A 24,445-nucleotide genomic window follows, 5' to 3' on the forward strand; every position below is an offset into this window, starting at 1 on the left:
GACATTTTATTACGTTAAAGGTGCTATAGAAATACAAATTGTTGTTGTTTCTGCATCTTTTGGTTGTGTCTGCAGTGGCATTGGTGAGGGGTGAAGTCACTCAGCCAGATGTCATGTCAACAGGCCTTTGTTAGAGGATTGATAAAGGAGTTGATGCTGTCCATTAGTGATATTCCTTCTCCTGTGGATAAGTGGCAAGTATGTCCTACCAGCCCAACTGAGACTACAAAATTAATGTATGGCAAATGACAGATATGAAACCATGTTTTAGCAATCTGCCTAAAAGAAAAACTTCTGTTCAAGCCATCTATTGATATCAGAAGTTGACCTGAAACAATTAAGTGGGGGGAAAATGGCAGCATATGTTAGTTAATAGAAATTCAACCACTTGTACTACAGTGATTTTGTGATTAGTTTGAGTTGGAGGGGCTATTTTGACTGGCAAGACCGAGTGCATTTTAAACTAAATGGATGTGAAAGTGTCTCCTCTGTCAGGTCTGGTGTGTATGACCAGTGTAGTAATTCAACGTGTGCACCTTAAATGCACGTTAAAGTAACTGACAAAAATTTGAGAAATTCTTGTGTTATATTAGATGCAGTAGAGAAAAAATTTCCTTCAGCAACAATTGAGCCAGTTTTACAGTGTAGACTTGTGCAGAAACTTGCAATGTTTCCAAAACTGACCCAAGTTACGAGTTGCTCCATTTAAACTTATTTTACCATCTGTAAGTTTATGGAACTTTGTGTAGATATACTCAAATTAAATTTTCCAAGACCGCAATCTGATCCTAGGATGAGTAAATTTAGACGTTCATGCATGTGAGGTGTGCATTGAGTAGTTTTCTGTGTCTCCAATGTCAAGGTGGCTTAGGGATATTATCTGTGTGTGATGAACTGTGTGCTAGAAACCTTCTCATATATATATTTGGAATGCAGAAATTGACAATTCCACATAATTTAGGTGGTTATTTCTAGTTTTAAAAGACTTTAACCAGTTAATTAGATAAAGGAAAATGCAGTATGTCTTAATGAAAAGTTAAACTTTTTCAGGTTTCTACATTATGCATGAAGACCTCAGTACTTTTAAAGTTTTGTATTTAAATTGATTGCTACAACTTGTAAAGTAATACTGTATGTAATTTCAAAAAATCTAGCTCCAGTCTATTCTGTTTGAACTGTAATTTGTAACCAAGTTTCAGTCAGCTGGGTGCAATTTTAGAACTAATGTTGAGAAATGTGAATTCGCACATGGTTCAGCTTTTTTTTAGAATTGCAATTTGTATGCTGGTGAAACACCATTAATAATGCAATGTAGCATTTAGTTGCTAATTCATATTCAGCTCCGCATCAGCCCGTAGCAGTCAGATCTTTGCAGGGGGCTATTATGATGTGTTGTAGTGGATGCTTAGAGGAGCAGGGGGGTTTCTGAGCGTGTCATGGAAGAAATTGGCTTTTAGATTTGGGATTTGTATTTAACTTAAAAAATTGATTGAGAAGGAGCTCTATTCTGGAACACACACATTTTGAAGTTTTATATTTTTCCTAGTAACACGAATCTCATCCAGTTCAGAAGTTTAGTAACTCTTCAGCAATTGACCTATAAAATTCAAAATATTTTGTTCCACATTTCCTTAGATATAATATTAGGATGGTATAACTTTAAAAATTGTTTTCCGTTGCCTATTTCATGGCTATTTCAGTAGCCTTTTTTCATTCAGTAACCTCCCTCGAGTTACCCCATGACATCACAGAAAAAAACCCTGTAAGTAGTCGATGTATCGTGAGCAGTGGCTGTTGGTGTTGGATCAGTGTCTGGCCTGATCAAGCTGGCAGGCAATAGAGCCAATGAATGAACCATTACGGAGATTCAAATACATAGGATTTGCTGTGCAAGGAAACAACAACAATGTCTTTAAGCTAAATCAGCTGCTTTACCAGCGAAGCTCCTAAAATTTATGTCAGAATGGTAGCAAGGGGAGAATTGACGAGATTTTGGAGTCTAGAGAGCCTACAGCTTGGTACGTATGGAAAAAGTGTACTACTGATTTGCATGAAGCTGTGAAAATTAAGGCTAGAGGTCAGATGGGGGAAGCATTTATGTAGCTCATAATAAAAATGAAGTGCAGAAGAAAATATGAAGATTTGAGCTAAGATATTGTGCTCTGAATTTATTCATTTGAAAGTGTAGACTGAGGCTATAAATTTTATGAAAAGTATTCTGGATGTCTTGCTCTTGGAAACTAAAAACACCAATGACTAAGCATATACGGCTACTCAGTGGTATTCTGATTATAGTTTTGTTATTTGAAGAGAGAAATAACTTGATCCAGAACACAATTTGTTAGAAAAATAAAGGTTCATAGTTTGTTTCCTTTATGATAATGCTGAAAACCTTTAGATGTGCCTCGACTATTACCACAGTTTAAAATTTCTTCTGTCTATGGCTTTCAGCATAGCGCACTTAGTATTTGTCATTTTTTGGGAAGCATGCATGCTGTGCAGTAAACAAATGAGCTAAGCTTACCATTAAGATATTTTATTTGAGAACATTTGCCTTTCCAACAAATCTTAGATGTTCTATAGTATGGGGAGATAATGTCTGATATCTTGGAATATACACAGATTGTTTGTGGGATGGACAGAAAGAAAACAATGGCATTAATAAATGGATAAATAAAATGGTTTTCTTCCGAGAAGCAGAGTTTTAATTTTAAAGAGGCAATGTCCTTACACCCAGGAAGCAAGAACAACTTTTGTCATGACATAATGTGAAAGGTTATGTGTTTGTAATGTGCTTAGCAATATGGCAGTGCAGTTTGGCTAATGGTTATAAAGAAAGTGCTTGTGCGTCCTTTAAAGAGTCATTGTGTGTCCTAAAGACTGAGCATACTTATTTAAGTAGAAAAACATCAAGTACAGCAAATTAATTTTCATATGTAAAATCTGAAAGTGAAAATCCAATATATTCTCAAAATGAATCCACTGGAAAATCTAAGAGTTATGTGAACATAGGCCTTGAAATGATGCTGTGAATTACTAACATAGAGCCGAATTTTCATGTAGAAGCGTGTGTGAATTTGAGAGAGGATTCAGAGTTACACTGGCAAAATTGACAGTACATCAGGAAACTGGCTCCAACCCCCCACCCCGACCTCCGTATTTGACACCTGCACGCTGGGCTGCCTGTGTGCAACTTCCTTGGGTGAGGTGGATTGTCAATTTCCATATGCTAATTGCTCAATTAGAACAATAAGGACACACTGCTTTCACTTCAATGCCAAGTTCACTGGTTTCCTGGGCTTCCTGAAACTCACTAATGTAACCAAGTCGTGTACGCAATGGCAATTGAGGGCGCTGAAGCAATCTCGATCAAATATGCCAATAAGTACTCGGTATTCACAGTTGCCTTCTTACATGCAAGTGGGAAACAATTTGTTCACAGTACCTTTTGCTGAGAGGTTATTTTCTGCAATTTAAAAGTTACTTTCTACACTTTGGAGGTTTGCTCTATTACATCAGGATGGGTGCAGCTTATGTTTCCCGAGAATGGGCCTCAGACGAGGATGAAGATGACCAGCAACAGCATACGCAGCAGCCTGCTACTCTTCAGTCTGTAGTTGCATAGCAGAGGGACAGCTCACAGGCCAACATGGAATGGGGTCTACAGGCAGATGATCAGTATCCTTGACATATCTAACACCTGTGTCTCAGGAGGCTCAATGTGTCATGTCAAGTGGTCAGACATCTGCAGCCTCCTAGAAGAGACCTGCTGGACCTGGTGGCCAGGTGGTACCAGTGGCTGTCGAACTCACCACCGCCCGCAACTTTTTTGCCTCTGGATCCTTCCAGGGCTCTGTCATAGACATTTGCATGATCTCCCAGTCGACCACGCACAAATGCATTAGGCATGTGACTGGATTGTTTGCCAGGTCTGGTAATTATGTTAACTTTGCCACCTATGATGCCACTCAGAATAATCAGGCACTTGGCTTTGCAACTGTGGCTTTTCACAGGTGTAGGGGACCATCGACTGCACATATGCGGCAATCCGGGCACCCCAGAACAACCAGACGTATTTGTTAACTGCAAGGGCTTCCACTCTTTCAATGTGCAGCTGGTGAGCAACCACAAAAAGATTTTAATGCAGGTGTGTGCAAGATTCTTGGGCAGCTGCCACGATGCTTTCATCACATGGTTCCTGTTCTCTCTGTATCTGGAAGCAGACTAAGGGATGGCTGCTAGGCGACCAGGGTTACCCACTGCAAACTTGGCTCATGATGCCCATCAGAAACCTGACCATTGAAGCCCAACAACTCTATAATGCATGCCATATTGCCATTTATGGGGAGGCGGTGGCGTAGTGGTATTTGTCACTGGACTAGTAACCCAGAGACCCAGGGTATTGCTCTGGGGACATGGGTTCGAATCCCACCACAGCAGAAGGTGGAATTTGAATTCAATTAATAAATCTGGAATTAAAAAAAGCTAGTCTAATGATGGCCATGAAACCATTGTCGATTGTTGTAAAAACCCATCTGGTTCACTAATGTTCTTTAGGGAAGGAAATCTGCTGTCCTTACCTAGTCTGGCGTACATGTGACTCCATGCCCTCATACATGCCCTCTGAAATGGCCTAGTAAGCCACTCAGTTGTATCTAACAGCTACAAAGTCAATAAAAAGGAATGAAACCAGACGGACCACCCGGCATCGACCTAGGAACCGGAAATGACAACGGAAACCCAGCCCTGTCGACCCTGCAAAGTCCTCCTTACTAACATCTGGGGGCTTGTGCCAAAGTTGGGAGAGCTGTCCCACAGACTAGTCAAGCAACAGCCTGACGTCGTCATACTCACGGAATCATACCTGACAGACAATGTCCCAGACAGTGCCATCACCATCCCCGGGTATGTCCTGTCCCACCGGCAGGACAGACCCAGCATAGGTGGTGGCACAGTGGTATACAGTAAGGAAGGAGTTGCCCTGGGAGTCCTCAACATCAACTCTGGACCCCATGAAGTCTCATGGCATCAGGTCAAACATGGGCAAGGAAACCTCCTACTGATTACCACCTACCGCCCTCCCTCAGCTGATGACTCCGTACTCCTCCATGTTGAACATCACTTGGAGGAAGCACTGAGGGTGGCAAGGGCACAGAATGTACTCTGGGTGGGGGACTTCAATGTCCATCACCACGATTGGCTCGGTAGCACCACTACTGACCGAGCTGGCCGAGTCCTAATGGTCATATCTGCTAGACTGGGTATGCGGCAGGTGGTGAGGGAACCAACAAGAGGGGAAAACATACTTGACCTCGTCCTCACCAATCTGCCGAGCACAGATGCATCGGTCCATGACCATATTGGGAGGAGTGACCACTGCAGAGTCGTTGTGGAGACGATGTCCCGCCTTCACATTGAGGATACCCTCCTTCGTGTTGTGTGGCACTACCACCGTGCTAAATGGGATAGATTTTGAACAGATCAAGCAATGCAAAACTGTGGGCCATCAGCAGCAGCAGAATTGTACTCAACCACAATCTGTAACCTCATGGCCCGGCATATCCCCCACTCTACCATTACCATCAAGCCAGGAGACCAACCCTGGTTCAATGAAGAGTAGGAGGGCATGCTAGGAGCAGCACCAGGCATACCTCAAAATGAAGTGTGAACCTGGTGAAGCTACAACACAGGACTACTTGCGTGCCAAACTGCGTAATCAGCATGCAATAGAGCTAAGCGATCCCATAACCAACGGATCAGATCTGAGCTCTGCAGTCCTGCCACATCCAGCTGTGAATGGTGGTGGGCAATTAAACAACTAATTGGAGGTGGTGGCTCCACAAATATCCCCATCCTCAATGATGGGGGAGCCCAGCACATCAGTGCTAAAGATGAGGCTGACGCATTTGCAACAATCTTCAGCCAGAAGTGCCGAGTTGATGATCCATCTCGGCCTCCTCCTGAAGTCCCCAGCATCACAGATGCCAGACTTCAGCCAATTCGATTCACTCTGCGTGATATCAAGAAACGACTGAAGGCACTGGATACTGCAAAGGCTATGGGCCCTGACAATATTCCGACAATAGTACTGAAGACCTGTGCTCCAGAGCTTGCCGTGCTCCTAGCCAAGCTGTTCCAGTACAACTGCAACACTGGCAACTACCCTGCAATGTGGAAAATTGCCCAGGTATGTCCTGTACACCAAAAGCAGGACAAGTCCAACCCGGCCAATTATCGCCCCATCAGTCTACTCTCAATCATCAGTAAAGTGATGAAAGGTGTCATCAACAGTGCCATCAAGCGACACTTGCTTAGCAATAACCTGGTCAGTGACGCTCAGTTTGGGTTCCGCCAGGGCCATTCAGCTACTGACCTCACTACAGCCTTTGTTCAAACATGGACAAAACAGCTGAACTCAGGAGGTGAGGTGAGAGTGACTGCCCTTGACATCAAGGTAGCATTTGACCGAGTATGCATCAAGGAGCCCTAGCAAAACTGAGGTCAATGGGAATCAGGGGGAAAACCCTCCACTGGCTGGAGTCATACCTAGCGCAAAGGAAGATGGTTGTGGTTGTTGGAGGTCAATCATCTGAGCTCCAGGACATCACTGCAGAAGTTCCTCAGGGTAGTGTCCTAGGCCCAACCATCTTCAGCTGCTTCATCAATGACCTTCCTTCAATCATAAGGTCAGAAGTGGGGATGTTCGCTGATGATTGCACAATGTTCAGCACCATTCGTGACTCCTCAGATACTGAAGGAGTCTGTGTAGAAATGCAGCAACACTTGGACAGCATCCAGGCTTGCGCTGATAAGTGGCAAGTAACATTCGCACCACACAAGTGCCAGGCAATGACCATCCAACAAGAGAGAATCTAGCCATCTCCCCTTGACATTCAATGGCATTACCATTGCTGAATCCCCCACTATCAACATCCGAGGGGCTACCATTGACCAGAAACTGAACTGGAGTAGCCATATAAATACCGTGGCTACAAGAGCAGGTCAGAGGCTAGGAATACTGCGGCGAGTAACTCACCACCTGACTCCCCAAAGCCTGTCCACCATCTACAAGGCACAAGTCAGGAGTGTGATGGAATACTCTCCACTTGCCTGGATGGGTGCAGCTCCAACAACACTCAAGAAGCTCGGCACCATCCAGGACAAAGCAGCCCGCTTGATTGGCACCCCATCTACAAACATTCACTCCCTCCACCACCGACGCACAGTGGCAGCTGTGTGTACCATCTACAAGATGCATTGCAGCAACGCACCAAGGCTCCTTAGATAGCAACTTCCAAACCCGCGACCTCTACCAACTCGAAGGACAAGGGCAGTAAATGCATGGGAACACCACCACCTGCAAGTTCCCCTCCAAGTCACACACCATCCTGACTTGGAACTATATCGCTGTTCCTTCACTGTCGCTGGGTCAAAATCCTGGAACTCCCTTCCTAACAGCACTGTGGGTATACCTACCCCACATAGACTGCAGCGGTTCAAGAAGGCAGCTCACCACCACCTTCTCAAGGGTAATTAGGGATGGGCAATAAATACTGGCCTGGCCAGTGACACCCACATCCCATGCATGGATTAAACAAAAAACACCAGATTTGTGATTGACAGGCCATCGGCATGCTGAAGATGTGCTTCAGCTGCTTGGACAGGTCTATAGGCTTCCTTAAGTAGGCACTGGCGTGATTCATGGTTTGCTCTGCTCCACACAACATTGCACAGCAGTCAAACTTGGGCCCGCAGGACAAACAAGATGAAGAGCTTTGATCCTCCTCAGATAAATTGAAGGGGAGGAGGAAGGTCTTGAGGGCAATTCAACCCCATCTGCTCATAATGCTTCGAGAGATGTAGTTATTACTGCAAGGTTCATTTAGGTTGTACCAGTGCATCCATGTCACCTGTAAATGCAACAGCCACTGACACAAAGCTGTCCTGCAACCAGCCAAATGCCTACTCAATATCCACACCTGCAATGGCCCGCATGAATTCATGTCCTCGCATTCATGTGCAAACAAGTTAGGTCACTTACCATCCAGCACCCAAGAATGGACAAGACGGGAATGAGGTGAAAAAGGATAACATTTATGTGATCTGAATAAATTTTTTAAAAACCTATCAACATTTTCTCAGACACTTTATATGCATATCCTTGTGCAACTACGAAGTCTTATCCTCCCTCTTCTGCTTCTCCTACGAGATGCAACCTGTGTGGCAGAGGTAGGGGCAGACTGCTCAGATCCCCGCTCTGACTGCTGAGATGTTCTTGGGTGGTGTCCGCTACATTTTGGAACCTGTGAGGGGCCCAATAAAAACTGCTCAACCTGCACCTGTGCAAGGCCAGCATTTGTTGTCCATCCCTAATAGCCCTTGAGCTAAGTGGCTTGCTGGGCCATTTCAGAGGGCATTTAAGAGTCAACCGCATTGCTGTGGTTCTGGAGTAATATGTAGGCCAGAGCAGGAAAGGTCAGCAGATTCCCTTCCAAAAGGACATTAGTGAACCAGATGGGTTTTTAATGACAATCAATGATCGTTTCATGGCACCATTACTGAGACTAGCTTTCAGTTCCAGATTTTTTGCTACTGACTAAGAGGTGGGCTGTAGGTGAGAAGTCGAAGAGTTTTGAGTGGAGAGCCCACTTCCATGACCGTTTGGGCTGCGCTCTACAACACGGACTCTCCACTGCTGCCCATCTCCTCCAGCTGCTGTTGTTCACTTGCAAATGTGTCACCGGGTGAAAATACAGCTATATATGTCTTACTGGTCCGAACAAAGTGTGAGTACTTGAGCTGGTGCACCCTCAGGAAGACTCAGGTCCTCCAACTGCTGCTGTATGCTTGAGGCCCTGTGGAAGATAAAAGACATCAATTCATCTTGGACAAGATAAGAATATATTGCATTATCATTATGAAGTTGATCATATTTCACTTGCTGTTGAAATCAAGTCAACGTGACTGAGTTCCATATGACTTGGGTGGCTTTGATTTCATTGTGTCATCAAGTATCTGGGAATTTCCTGTCTTGTATGTCAGCCATGGCTAAATTGGTAGCACTCTCACCTCTAAGTCAGTAGGTCCCTGGTTCAAGTCCCACTCCAGGGCTTGAGCACAAAAATCAAGGCTGACACTCCAGTGCAGTACTGTCTTTCGGATGAGACATTAAACTGAAGCCCCATCTGCTTGCTTGGGTGGATGTAAAAGATCCATGGGACTATTTCAAAGAAGAGCACGGGAGTTTATCCCTCAATCAACATCACAAAACCAAATTATCTGGTGATTATCACAGTGCTTTTTATGGGAGTTTGCTATGTGCAAATTGGTTGCCGCATTTCCTACATTACGACAGTGTCTACACTTTAAAAGTACTTAATTGACTGTAAAGTGCTTTGTGACATCCAGTGGTTGTGAAAAGCACTATATGAATGCAAGTCTCCTTTTTTTTTTCAATGGCCAGGATCTCCAGTGCTGCCAACTCTGTGCTTATCAGCTGTGAGATGTTTGGAGGACGCTGCTAGTTCTCTTCCTGTTTGATGTTTGTGCTCTCTTCTCCTGCAAGGAGGGAAGGAAGAGACATATGAGAGAATGGAATAGCATGTGTTCATCCGATGGATGGGATTGCATTGGGTGAGGGTGCCTGAGGGAGAGGCATGACATTGTGCAAGGATAAGTGGGAGTGGTGGATGGATAGGTTTGTATGTGAGCAAGTGCATAGAAAGGGAAGAAGGGGTACTCCTGCAAGATAAGTAGATATGGGAAGTGATGTGTTGGAGTAGGCTTGACAAGAGTAGACTTGAACGGTGGGGTCATGCACACAGCAAGATGTAGGTGAATGTGTCACTGTACTCACTTTTCCTGACCTGCTTAGGTCAATGTTTTCTGCACTAAACCCAGGAGCGTGGGACTACACTCCTATTGTTGACCACCTCTACCTCCAACCAGTGTTCCCTTTAAGCTGCGTGGTTACGCAACCACACATCTGCGCAGCAATCCAGAATGCCTTAAAGGAAGTAAATAGGACATGTGCAAGCAATATTCCCTTCAAGATGCACACATGCGCGACCATGCATCGATCTTAAAATGACCGCATCGCGCAACCAGGTAGCAGCGTAAGTTAGAGGGAACAGTGCCTCCAACCACAGCCTTGGTCTTCAATGCAGGCTTCTTGCTCCCAGTGGTAGGGAGGAGTTTCTCTCTCCAGTTGCTCATAGCAAATCCAGGGAGGGGTCACTGATATGAGGCACAGTTTTGGCCCATCTGGACTTCATTCTGACACTTCTCTTTTTGATTCCCAACACCAAACTCTTTCAAATTGCATGTGTCCCATTAACTACTAGAGTTGAATACGTGTCATGCAGGTCCATATCACATCTGCTGTCGCTGATTGAACAGGAAACCTGGAAGTAAAACAAAGATGAGGTGGTTAAGTTAAAAGACCACAGACTGATGCGCTGTACTTCTGGGTTTCCACGCAGCTCTTAGTATGCCTTGAATTAAAGTTGGGGCTATGAATGCTTAATACCTTTTTTCTGAAACTCCATTCTACATTATTTTAATGAAGGCATTAAGCCATGTATTTTCAACAGGCTAATAGCTTCTCTAAAGTGACGGATAACAAAATTTCAGATGGATACATTAAGCATTCATTAAACAGTATCCCACTGTGTAATTTGAGGGCCATGCAGATTACAGTAACAGCATTTTAAAATGTTTCAAATGCAGTTAAAATTTTGGATGAGTTGTTTACTACAGTATTTTACTATGAAGATTCTTATTTAATAGTAACTTTCCTTAGTCCAGTTACTTGAACTTGACAAACTGAAAAAACAAACACTTACCTCTGGTATCGTAGCAATAGTACCAGTTTCCACTAGGTTTATCTATCTTGACCTTTGCATTTCTTGGTGCTCGATAAGTAGGCCAGAACCTCCCTAAATCCACATTTATCTCTGACATCCTACAGTTGGATAGATTTTACATTTTCTTGTTACAGAATTAGAACATAGTGCTGTAATGGTGATTTTATACCATACAGATATTTTATCTCAACCCAATTCTTTACAATTTTGATGTGCCTATACATGAATCATTTCAATTTATATTCATGTAAATATAAATTATTCCAAATGTATTCATTCTAGTTTAATAATGCTTTTCGAACAGGAAAAAGACAATTTTTAAAAATGGAGTACTTATGAGCTTTGAAACAATTGGATGGCACTGTATTATGTATGATTCTATTTACCAACCATGTGAAGATCCATTTATATGCATATTGTTTTTTTTGGCTCACAAAAAATCAATTGAATTAGGGGTCCAGGCCCAGGAGGAAAAAAATTTTCACCCAGAGGGTGGTTGGAATCTGGAACACACTGCCTGAAGGGGTGGTAGAGGCAGGAACCCTCACAACATTTAAGAAGTATTTAGATGAGCATTTGAAACACCATAGCATACAAGGCACAGTGGCGCAGTGGTTAGCACTGCAGCCTCACAGCTCCAGGGACCCGGGTTCGATTCTGGGTACTGCCTGTGCGGAGTTTGCAAGTTCTCCCTGTGACCATGTGGCTTTTCGCTGGGTGCTCCGGTTTCCTCCCATAGCCAAAGACTTGCAGGTGATAGGTAAATTGGCCGTTGTAAATTGCCCCTAGTGTAAGTAGGTGGTAGGGAATATGGGATTACTGTAGCGTTAGTATAAATGGGTGGTTGATGGTCGGCACAGACTCGGTGGGCCGAAGGGCCTGTTTCAGTGCTGTATTTCTAAATAAATAAGTAAAATAAATAAAATAAAGGTTACGGGCCAAGTGCAGGAAAATGGATTAGTATAGATTAGTATTGATGGCCGACGTGGACACGATGGGACGAAGGGCCTGTTTCTGTGCTGCAAAACTCTGACTCTATGACCCAGGCTAATACTCTGGAGACACTGGTTCAAATCCCACCATGGCAGCTGATGGAATTTAAATTCAATTAATTAATAAATTCAATTATTGAATGAAAAATCTGGAATTTAAAACTAGTCTCAGTATTGGTGACCATGAAAAAACTACCTTCGATTGACGTTAAAAACCTATCTGGTTCACTAATGCCCTTTAGGGAAAGAAATCTGCTGTCTTTACCTGGTCTGGCCTACATGTGTTTCCAGACCCACAGCAATGTGGTTGACTCTTAACTGCCCTCTGAAATAGTCAACAAGCCATTCAGTTGTACAACACCGCTACACAAAAGTCGAAAAGTAGTAAAACTAGATGGAACACCCAACATTGACCTAGGCATCAGAAACGACAACAGCAAACCCAGCCCTGTCGATCCTGCAAAGTCCTCCTGCAAGTAAAGCAGGGGTGGGGCAAGAGATAACAAAGGAGGTGGTGTAGATAGGACAAGGTCACAGAATTGGGGCGGCACAGTGGCGCAGTGGTTAGCACCGCAGCCTCACAGCTCCAGGGACCTGGGTTCGATTCTGGGTACTGCCTGTGCGGAGTTTGCAAGTTCTCCCTGTGTCTGCGTGCGTTTTCCCCGGGTGCTCCGGTTTCCTCCCACATCCAAAGACTTGCAGGTGATAGGTAAATTGGCTGTTATAAATTGCCCCTAGTGTAGGTAGGGAATATGGGATTACTGTACGGTTAGCATAAATGGGTGGTTGTTGGTCGGCACAGACTCGGTGGGCCGAAGGGCCTGTTTCAGTGCTGTATCTCTAAATAAATAAAAAAATAAAATAAACAACTGGTGTTTTGCACCAAAATTGGGAGAGCTGTCCAACAGACGTGTCAAGCAACAGCCTGCCAGTCGTACTCACAGAAACATACATTGCATCCAATGTCCCAGGCACCACCATCACCATCTCTGGGTATGTCCTGACCCACCAGCAGGACAGGCTCACCAGAGGTATCGGCACAGTGGTATACAGTCAGTAGGGAGTTGCCCTAGGAGTCCTCAACATTAAATCTGGACCCCGTGAAGTCTCATGACATCACGTCAAACATGGGCAAGGAAACCTCCTGCTGATTATCACCTACTGCCCTCCCTCAGCTGATGAATCAGTACTCCACTATGTTGAACACCATTTGGAAGAAGTACTTAGGATGGCAAGGGCACAGTGTCATGCTAGGCCACTACCTGCCAAGAATGAGGCACATCAATTTTGTCATGAACATTGATTTTTAACTGTTGTTGGAGCGAGGAAATGACTTGTTAAACAGATCAGCCGTGGCTAGAAAAAACATTTCTATACTAACAGACATCGAAGGTGAGGAAGTGCATTCCAGGGCCTGCTAAGGAGGATACAATCCACAAGGGCCAGGACTGGTTAGACCAGCTGGTCACATGACTACCTGGCTGTTCCAAGGCTTTTTTTTTTAACTGGCCACAGCAGAGTTTGAAGGCAGAGTGTCTGTTTGCTCCTGGACTGAGAAGATCTCTTCTACCTGCTCCCATCTCTTTCTCACAAGCCTCTGAATCCACTGAAGACACATGAACCCCAAGAGAGAAAAGTCTCCTACAGCGAAAAAGGTTTAAGAATAATACTGGGCCCCAACGAAAAGCAAGATCTACCTACAATCAAGGACTCTATAGTGAGCTCGAAGATCCATAACAAAAGCTCTTCAGATATTGCTTCAAACTTTTCCACTTTATTTCTTTTTTCTGTCTCTAATTTGCAAGTGTGTATCGCGTATGCATGCTAGTATGGGCGCCTCGTGTATCTGTAGACATTAATCGAATTAGAGTTTAAGTTCAATAAAATTTCACCTTTCTTCTTTAAACCTAAGAAAGCCTGTTTGTGCTGGTTTCTTTGCCCTATAATTGGAAATAGGTGAACAAGGATTCACCAAGGGGGAGCTAAAAATGCAGTGTGTTTAAAAATAAAACCCTGTTACAGTAAGACCAGGTGAAGGCTGAAAGGGAACCCTAGACCTCTTTCTCACCTGGTCGTAACAACAGAATGGACTCCGGGTTAGGGACTTCAATGTTCATCACCAAGAGTGGCTCGGTAGCACCACTACTGACTGAGCTGGCCGAGTCCTGAAGGACTATCTGCCAGACAGGGCCTGCGGCAGGTGGTGAGGGAACCAACAAGAGGGGGAAAAACTTGTTAGACTTTGTCCTCGCAGATCTACCTGTTGCAGATGCATCTGTCCATGACAGTATTAGTAGACATGGCTACTGCATAATCCTTGCGAAAACGAGGTCCCATCTTCACATTGATGGTACCCTCCATCGTGTTGTGTGGCACTACCACCATGCTAAATGGGATCGATTCAGAACAGATCTGACAGCTCAAAACTGGGCATCCGAAGGCACTGTAGACCATCAGCAGCAGCAGAATTGTATTCTACAATAATCTGTAACCTCATACCCGGCATATCCCTCACTTTACCATTACCATAAAGCCAAGGTATCAACCCTGGTTCAATAAAGAGTGCAAGAGAGCATGCCAGGAGCAGCACCAGGCATACTTAAAAATGAGATGGCAACCCATTGAAGCTTCCACATAGGACTACTTGCATGCCAAACAGCAGAAGCAGCATGCAGTAGACAGAGCTAAGCGATCTCACAACCAATGAATCAGATCAAAGCTCTGCAGTCCTGCCACATCTAGTCATGAATGGTGGTGGACAATTAAACAGCTAACTAGAGGAGGAGGAATCTCCACAAATATTCCCATCCTCAAATGATGGTGGAGCCCAGCACGTTAGTCTCAAATGCTTCAGCCTTTCCTTGGCACTTCTGATTCACCAGGATGTAGGATGTTGCCTGGGCAGGAGTATTTCAGCCATGAAGAGAGACTGAAAAGGCTAAGTTGTTTTCCTTAGAGCAGAGAAGGCTGAGGGGGGGAACATGATTCAGGTATACAAAATTATGAGGGGCATTGATAGGGTGGATAGGAAGACACTTTTCCCTTATGGAATCTGGAAAGCACTGCCTGAAGAGGTGGTAGAGGCAGGAACCCTCACAACATTTGAGAAGTATTTAGATGTGCATTTGAAACGCCATAGCATACAAGAGTATGCCGGGGGCGGCGCAGTGGTTAGCACCACAGCCTCACAGCTCCAGCGACCCGGGTTCAATTCTGGGTACTGCCTGTGTGGAGTTTGCAAGTTCTCCCTGTGTCTGCGTGGGTTTCCTCCGGGTGCTCCGGTTTCCTCCCACATGCCAAAGACTTGCAGGTTGATAGGTAAATTGGCCATTATAAATTGTCCCCCGTATAGGTAGGTGGTAGGGAAATATAACGACAGGTGGGGATGTGGTAGGAATATGGAATTAGTGTAGGATTAGTATATAAATGGGTGGTTGATGGTCGGCGCAGACTCGGTGGGCCGAAGGGCCTGTTTCAGTGCTGTATCTCTAAACTAAACTAAACTAAACTAAACTAAACAGTACGGGCCAACTGCTGGAAAATGGGAATCAAAGAAGGTTCACTGACCCCGAAACGTTAACTCTGCTTCTCTCTCCACAGATGCTGTCAGACCTGCTGAGTATTTCCAGCATTTCTTGTTTTTATTTCAGATTTCCAGCATCTGCAGTATTTTGCTTTTATTTTAGTGTCATACCTTTTAATGTATTTTCCCAATCCACCTCAGCCAATTTGCCCCTCATACCTCCATAATTTCCTTTGTTCAAATTTTACACCCTGGCTTCAGATTGAACTACTTAGAATTTTACATTATGTTTGAAAAATTATCATATTATGGTCACTCATCCCAAAAGGTTCTTTTACAACAAGATTATTAATTAGCCCTTTTTCTTTACATAATACTAGATCAAAAATAGCCTGTTCTCTAGTTGGTTCCTCAACATACTGCTCTAGAAAACCGTCCCTAACACACTCCTGAAACTCGTCCTCTACAGCATTAGTGCTCATTAGGTTTACCCAGTCTATATGCAGATTGAAATCACCCATGATTACTGCATTACTCATTCTACATGCTTCTCTAATCTCCTGATTAACACAATGCCCCACACTACCACTGTTCTTTGTTGACCTATAAACAACTCCTACCAATGTTTGCTGCCCCTTGCTGTTTCTTAGCTCCACCTAACCAGATTCCACATTTTGTTCTTCCGATCTGAGATCCTCCCTTACTAATGTACTGATCCCATCCCTCATAAGCACAGCACCACTTCCTTTTCCTTTTTGTCTATCCTTCCTAAATGTCGAATATCCTTGAATATTCACTTCCCAGTCTTGGTCACCCTGTAGCCACTTTTCCGTAATGGCAATTCGTCCATGCCCATTTACCTCTATTTATGCCTTTAAATCATCTACCTTGTTGCAAATGCTGTGTACATTCAGGTACAGTGCCCATAACTTTTTCTTTTTGACATTATTCTGCATTCTAAGCCTAGTTGATACTTGCCTTTATTTCGCCTGCCTTCTAATTTCACTTGCTACTTTTCTACCTCCTGTTACCAGCTTTACTTCCTTCCAATTGGAACTACCCCTCAGGTGTCCTCCCCCTGACAAGCTAGTTTAAACCTCCCAACAGCACTAGCAAATCTCCCTGCAAGGATATATTAGTCCCGTTCCTGTTAAGGTGTAACCCATCCATCTTGTACAGTTCCCACCTGCCCCAAGACGAGTCCTAATGCCTCAGAAATCTGATGTTCTCCCTCCTACAGCAATTCTCCAGCCACGTTTTCAATCAATCAGTTCTATTCCTATGCTTGCTAGTACGTGGCACTGGAAGTAATCCTGAGATTACTACTCTTGAGATCCTGCTTTTTAATTTCCTTCCTAACTCCCTAAAAATCTGCTTTCAGGACCTTATCCCTCTTCCTACCTATGTCATTGCTACCAATGTGGACCACGAGCTCTGGCTGTTCACCTTCCCCCAGAAGGATGCCCTGCAACCGCTGCATGATATCCTTGACCCTGGCACCAGGGAGGCAACAGACCATCTTGGCGCTGCATTTACTGCCGCAGAAACGCCTGTCTGATCCCCTGACTATTGAATCCCCTATCACTATTGCTCTTCCACTTATCTTCCTCCCCACCTGTGCAGCTGAGCCACCTGTGGTGCCACAGACTTTGCTCTGGCTGCACTCCCCTGAGATGAGTAGGAATTTCGTCACTCGGAGGGTGGTGAATCTTTGGAATTCTCTACCCCATATGGCTGTGGAGGCTCAGTCATTTAGTCTATTCAAGACTGAGATCCATAGATTTCTGGATATTAAAGATATCAAGGGATATGGGGATAGTGTGGGAAAATGGCATTGGGGTAGAAGATCAGCCATGATCTGGCGTGAAGGTCGAATGGCCTACTTCTCCTATGTTTCCTATGTTATGATGCTATGATCGCTGTTTCCTACTGTCTCTTGATCCACTTGACCCACCTCATTCCCCAGAACCAGATCCAGCAATATTTCTTTCCTCATGGGCTGGAAACGCACTGATCAAGAAAATTCTCCTGAACACATTTCAGAAACTCTTTTCCCTCTCTACCCTTTACGCTGTTACTATCCCAGTCTATATTAGGATAATTGAAGCCTCCCATTGTCACTACTCTATAGCTTTTGCATCTCTCTGTAATTTCCTTGCAAATTTGCTTCTGTCTGTCTTTCCCACTAGTTAGTGCCCTTTAGAATAGTATTGTAATGGTATCTCTCTTGTTTTGTAACTCTAACCAAATACATTCTGTCCTTGGCTCCTCCTCTCTTTCCAACACCGTAATATTATCCTTAATCAAGACTGCCACCCATCCTCCTTTTTTTTTCTTTCTCTTTTTCCTGAACATCTTGTGTCCAGGAATATTTAATACGCAGTCCTGCCCTTTTTTGAGCCAAGTCTCCATTTTCACTACAACATAATATTCCCATGTGGCTATCTGCACCTGCAGCTCACCAACCTTATTTACTGCACTTCGTCCATTTACGTACATGCACTGTAAACCTAATTTAGACCTCACTGCATTCCTTCTTACTCTGGCCCCACCTAATACCTTACTATTTCTTACTCAAGTGCAGTCTGATTTCCCAATACTTTGTGCACCTTGTTTTTCTTTCTAATGATGCATCCTGGTTCCTACCCCCTGCCAAGTTGGTTAAATCCTCCCCAGCAGCACTAGCAAACTGCCCTGCGACAACATTGGTCCCAGCCCTGTTGAGGTGCAACCCATCTGGGTCTGTACAGGTCCCACCTCCCCCAGAACTGGTTGCAATGTCCCAGGAATCTAAAGCCCTCTCTGCTGCATCATCTCTCCAGCCACACATTCATCTGTTCTATCCTCCTATTTCTGTACTCACTAGCGCATGGCACTAGGTGTAATCCAGAGATTGCTACCTTTGAGGTCCTGCTTGCTCGTCTCCTTCCTAGATCCCTAAAATCTGCCTGCAGGACCTCATCCCTCTTTCTATCTGTTGTTGTTACCAATATGGATCATGACTTCTGACTGTTCACCTTCCCCCGCCCCGCCCCCACCCTTGGAGTGCTCTGCAGCTGCTCAGTGACATCCTTGACCCTGGCGCCAGGGAGGCAACATGCCATCCTGGAATCATGTCTGCGGCCGCAAAAAGAACTGGTTGTTCCCCTAACTATCAAATCCCCTATTACTGTGGCTTTCCCAATCTTCCTTCTGCAGCACCCACCCGCCCCTCCCATGCCTGCACCTGTACAGCTGTTTTATACGGGACAGGTATGTTTACCTAATAAACCAAAGTCTTCTTTTTCTTTTCTTTTGGGCCTCCTTATCTCGAGAGACAATGGATACGCGCCTGGAGGTGGTCAGTGGTTTGTGAAGCAGCGCCTGGAGTGGCTATAAAGGCCAATTCTGGAGTGACAGGCTCTTCCACAGGTGCTGCAGAGAAATTTGTTTGTTGGGGCTGTTGCACAGTTGGCTCTCCCCTTGCGCCTCTGTCTTTTTTCCTGCCAACTACTAAGTCTCTTCGACTCGCCACAATTTAGCCCTGTCTTTATGGCTGCCCGCCAGCTCTGGCGAATGCTGGCAACTGACTCCCACGACTTGTGATCAATGTCACACGATTTCATGTCGCGTTTGCAGACGTCTTTATAACGGAGACATGGACGGCCGGTGGGTCTGATACCAGTGGCGAGCTCGCTGTACAATGTGTCTTTGGGGATCCTGCCATCTTCCATGCGGCTCACATGGCCAAGCCATCTCAAGCGCCGCTGACTCAGTAGTGTGTATATGCTGGGGATGTTGGCCGCTTCAAGGACTTCTGTGTTGGAGATATAGTCCTGCCACCTGATGCCAAGTATTCTCCGAAGGCAGCGAAGATGGAATGAATTGAGACGTCGCTCTTGGCTGGCATACGTTGTCCAGGCCTCGCTGCCGTAGAGCAAGGTACTGAGGACACAGGCCTGATACACTCGGACTTTTGTGTTCCGTGTCAGTGCGCCATTTTCCCACACTCTCTTGGCCAGTCTGAACATAGCAGTGGAAGCCTTACCCATGCGCTTGTTGATTTCTGCATCTAGAGACAGGTTACTGGTGATAGTTGAGCCTAGGTAGGTGAACTCTTGAACCACTTCCAGAGCGTGGTCGCCAATATTGATGGATGGAGCATTTCTGACATCCTGCCCCATGATGTTCGTTTTCTTGAGGCTGATGGTTAGGCCAAATTCATTGCAGGCAGACGCAAACCTGTCGATGAGACTCTGCAGGCATTCTTCAGTGTGAGATGTTAAAGCAGCATCGTCAGCAAAGAGGAGTTCTCTGATGAGGACTTTCCGTACTTTGGACTTCGCTCTTAGACGGGCAAGGTTGAACAACCTGCCCCCTGATCTTGTGTGGAGGAAAATTCCTTCTTCAGAGGATTTGAACGCATGTGAAAGCAGCAGGGAGAAGAAAATCCCAAAAAGTGTGGGTGCGAGAACACAGCCCTGTTTCACACCACTCAGGATAGGAAAGGGCTCTGATGAGGAGCCACCATGTTGAATTGTGCCTTTCATATTGTCATGGAATGAGGTGATGATACTTAGTAGCTTTGGTGGACATCCGATCTTTTCTAGTAGTCTGAAGAGACCACGTCTGCTGACGAGGTCAAAGGCTTTGGTGAGATCAATGAAAGCAATGTAGAGGGGCATCTGTTGTTCACGGCATTTCTCCTGTATCTGACGAAGGGAGAACAGCATGTCAATAGTCGATCTCTCTGCACGAAAGCCACACTGTGCCTCAGGGTAGACGCGCTCGGCCAGCTTCTGGAGCCTGTTCAGAGCGACTCGAGCAAAGACTTTCCCCACTATGCTGAGCAGGGAGATTCCACGGTAGTTGTTGCAGTCACCGCGGTCACCTTTGTTTTTATAGAGGGTGATGATGTTGGCATCGCGCATGTCCTGGGGTACTGCTCCCTCGTCCCAGCACAGGCATAGCAGTTCATGTAGTGCTGAGAGTATAGCAGGCTTGGCACTCTTGACAAAATAAAAATAAACCAAAGTATTGCAAGCTAATCCATGAATACTGAATGTATTTGTATTTGTGGAGCTATAAAATTGTTAATGGTTAAAGCACCAGAAAGCTGATGGTGAAACTTTGATTTTTGTATTCCTCACCTCCCACTTTTCAATTTTCATGATGATTTCCTCTCCCACCCCTTATGGGCCATGCATGTTCCCTGACTGAGAGGCGGCATGTTACTGTTGATGTGGTTAACCTTCCCTTTTGCTATTTTTGAGTTGGGTGAATCCTATGCCTTCTACTTTCTTGATGGCATGACAGAGTTCACAAAGGCATTGAAAAACCTTTGTGTTTAATGTTTTGGGTACTGTAGGAGAGCCTCTGCACTGAATTTGATTGCAGTCAATTTAATTTTGTAAATTCGTGTATTTTTGTATTGTATTAAAATTTGTCTTGTAGTTGGTAAATGTGGGTATTTTGAAAGCTGCAAAGAGCATTCATTACCAAAGCACTCAAAGATTTGTTTTGTGCCACAGTAGGTTCTTGACTTGAGCAAAAAAGGTTCATGATGATACATTAGAATTGATGTTATGAGGCTTTGTCGGGGGCAATGGAGCCATGATTTTGGGGGAGGGTGGGTTGAGAAAGCAGCACTGCTGAAATGCTGCATACTGCATTTTTGCAACTGATCATTAGCACCAAAAGGAGGCTGCCTGCAGGCAAATGATTCTCTTCCAGTCGATAAAGTGTCCCCTTACAGATTTTGGGAATTGCTCCAACTCCATCATCCACTACCTCTGAGCAGGTCAATCCATCCATTTAATACAGAGGCATCTTAAAGGGATATTTTTGCTGCACAGTTGATAAATTTTAGTTTTTTTCCCATTTGCTGTTTAATTCTGATGTATGTTACTCTATTCTTTAGTTCTTTTTGTTGACTAGTCTACAATATTTGCACTTTTTCCCCCTGCCAGGACTTTTCTTTATCATTCTTACTGTTATTGAAATTCTCACCAACAACTTATATTTATATAGCACCTTTAGCATAATAAAACATTCCAAGGCGCTTTACAGGAATATTATGAAACTAAGTATGACTCTGAGTCACAAGATGAGATATTAGGTCAGATGATCAAAAGTTTGGTCAAAGAGGTAGTTTTAAGGAGTGTCTTAAAGGAGGCAAATGAGGTGGAGAGGCAAAGAAGTGTAGAGGGTATTCCAGAGCTTGGGGCCTAGGCAACTGAAGGTGGGGCCACCAATGGTGGAGCAATTAAAATCAGGGATGCACAAGAGGCCAAAATGAGAATCGCAGATATCTTGGAAGATTGCGGGGTTGGAGGAGATTACAGAGATGGGGAGGGCGTGAGGCCATGGAGGGTTTTGAAAACAAGGATGAGAACAGAATAGTGAGGATGAATATTTCTTTACAGACTCTTAATTATACTGTACAATTTAGATGAGGAAAATGAGTTAATGAAAGTCAACACATGTGTATATAACAGTCCCCCAGGAGTTTTGGCTGCAACTGTCAATGTGATATGTTTGTATTTGAATTCAGTGGTTTGGCTTCTTCCTTGGATAATTGCTCAGAGAGCAACCGAATTAACCAACTTTTGTAGCATTAGAATTACAGAAGCTAATGCCAAGACCAAACCAAATCTCTTGACAAGGTACTTAACTTTGGTCATGGGGCCCCACTAGAAATTTGTGCCTAAATGTTTATGCTTATGTATGTCTTTCACTGGAGGGTGGCCTTTAGCCCCATTCTCTTTTTGGTGCACTGCTGGCAACAGAACTCGCAATTAAAAGTTCATTCCACGTTTCTTCTTTTGTGCCATTCCAGGTAACTTTTCTGCCACCATTACAGCTTCCCTTTTACTGGCAAGGAGCAGCTCTTTAAAAGCTATTGTCAGGTCGCCCTGCTTCTCTTCCCCACTGTAGCGCCCCCACCCCCACCCCCCAACCTCTGCCAGCAAACCCTGAGTGTTCTTCATTTATCAGGATTTTATTGAAATTAGAGGGAAGGGTTAGCATTAAATAATTTGGATGGGCGAGCTTTCTGAGTTGAGTTGATTTGCTGATAAAGGCACATCTACACCATGGCTCAGCACAATTTAGTTTTGCCATGCTTGCAAAATCTGAGCTCTAATGCAGTTAAAAATAAAATGATGTATAAACTTCCTATATGTGTATCTTTCAATATTACATTTTACCCTGTTTGTTAGTTTCTGCAGATGGAGGCACAGAGTCTTCTGCACTAGTTGATGACAATGGCAGTGAGGAAGATTTTTCATATGAGGAAATATGCCATGCAAATCCCAGATACCTTCAGCCTGGTGGAGAACAGCTTGCTATAAATGAGGTATTAATCTTTATCTTTAATAAATGTTAGTTTGGATTGATAGAAGTATTATTTGAAATTTGATTTCAAAGGTCCGGTATTAAACAAAAGACAAACATGTATATTGGCATATGTGGAAGGAGTGATCAAAAAGTTTGATTTACCTCATGAATGTCAGCTCTACACTTGATTACTTCCTTGGAGCACAGTTCAACATGTGCTTTTCTATATTATTTGTAAAGAGAGAATTCATGAATGTGTGTCTGTTTGCATTTTCTGTTAATTGCCCGAGCACAGATTCCATGGCATTGCTCAAGTCAAGTCACAGTTTTTCTATGATCATGGGTGTTATGCCATTAGGATTACCAAAGACACTGAGGAAAGAAGGGGGAGAAGAGAGGGGAGGGGGTGAGGCAAAGGGGAGTTTTAGGGTATGTCTGAGGTGCAATTTCTGCCTCATCAGAATGCACGTGGTGGGGTTGGTCAGTCACTGACTGGCTGTGTTCCAGTTTTCCCTCAACTGAGAGGGCAATTCAATTCCAACAGTTTCTTTTCTGGTATATGCTAGGTTTTCACTTTGCTGACTGTTGCAATGGTTGATAAGTATTTTTATGTTTTCTGTTCTGGTTCTGTTCATTTCTTAGATCCTTTTCTATCCTTTCGGAGTGTTAGTTTAGTTTTTTTTTCTGTTTCCTTGGAGCGTTGGCAGGACTGACTTCTATTTGGCCTTTGATCTTCATTTTTAAATCATTGCTAAAATTAACTTTATCATCCATTTCCCTGTGCAAACGTTCTTAATTCGTCTCAGAGGTGCTTATCATCTTTCGTGCAATGTTTAAAGAGTGCTTTTGTGTGTTTCCAGTTTATGCTTTAGGTGCTGTGTTATGTCCATAGCACCACCTTCAGATGAAATATCTTTGGAATATTGCCACTGATCAGCATTTTAAATATAAAATAGATATTATGAAATGGCATATCCTTTGATTTTTTTTCGTTCATGGGATATGGGTGTCGTTGTCAAGGCCAGCATTTGTTGCCCATCCCTAATTGCCCTCGACAACTGAGTAGCTTGCTAGGCCGTTTCAGAGGGCAGTTAAGAGTCAACCATATTGCTGTGGGTCTGGAGTCACATGTAGGCCAGACCAGGTAAGGACGGCGGACTTCCTTCCCTAAAGGACATTAGTGAACCAGATGTGTTTTTACGATAATGGATGATAGTTTCATGGCACCATTACTGAGATGAGCTTTCAATTCCAGATTTTTATTAATTAATTGAATTTAAATTCCATCAGCTGCCACAGTGGGATTTGAACCCTTGTCCCCCAAGCATTAGCCTGGACCTCTGGATTACTAGTCCAGTGCTATTCATTGAAAGAAGCATCACACAGACAGCTAGTATGTAAAAAGGAAAGTCACGTTTATTTTGTCTGGGCAATAGTGTAAGGTTGGTGATATTGATTCAAGTGCCTATTATATATCGCTCCCAATTTTCATTCCCATTAATTTCAATTAAGATGAAAATCAGGAGAAGTATATAACAGGTGGTTAAATTAATATCACCTGTTTGACACTATCACCCAAAGCCAAAATTACTCCCAGTGTGGCCTCTCATTGATCTGAGGATCAGTTATGAGCAATTGGCCTCTAATTCACCTGCGAAAGACATAGCAGTGGCATCTTGTCTTAGAGACATTCAGTAACAGCTATACTTCAGAAGAACGCATATGTGTTGCATGGTATAACACTCCTG

At 44.0% G+C, this 24,445-nt stretch overlaps 1 protein-coding gene across 15 annotated transcripts in view; it reads left to right on the top strand.

The window, feature by feature from the left end:
• The window catches only part of LOC137371289 (spermatogenesis-associated protein 13-like), a 413,876-nt gene that overhangs the window by 345,669 nt on the left and 43,762 nt on the right, over nt 1-24,445 (top strand). For all 15 annotated transcript variants that reach the window (XM_068033612.1, XM_068033614.1, XM_068033620.1 and 12 more), the window contains one exon: nt 22,580-22,716. In XM_068033612.1, the coding sequence (XP_067889713.1) occupies nt 22,580-22,716 (137 nt within the window). The remainder of the gene's footprint in view (nt 1-22,579; nt 22,717-24,445) is intronic.

This window comes from Heterodontus francisci, chromosome 6 (genome assembly GCF_036365525.1).
Source record: "Heterodontus francisci isolate sHetFra1 chromosome 6, sHetFra1.hap1, whole genome shotgun sequence".
NCBI classification, from domain to species: Eukaryota; Metazoa; Chordata; class Chondrichthyes; order Heterodontiformes; family Heterodontidae; genus Heterodontus; species Heterodontus francisci.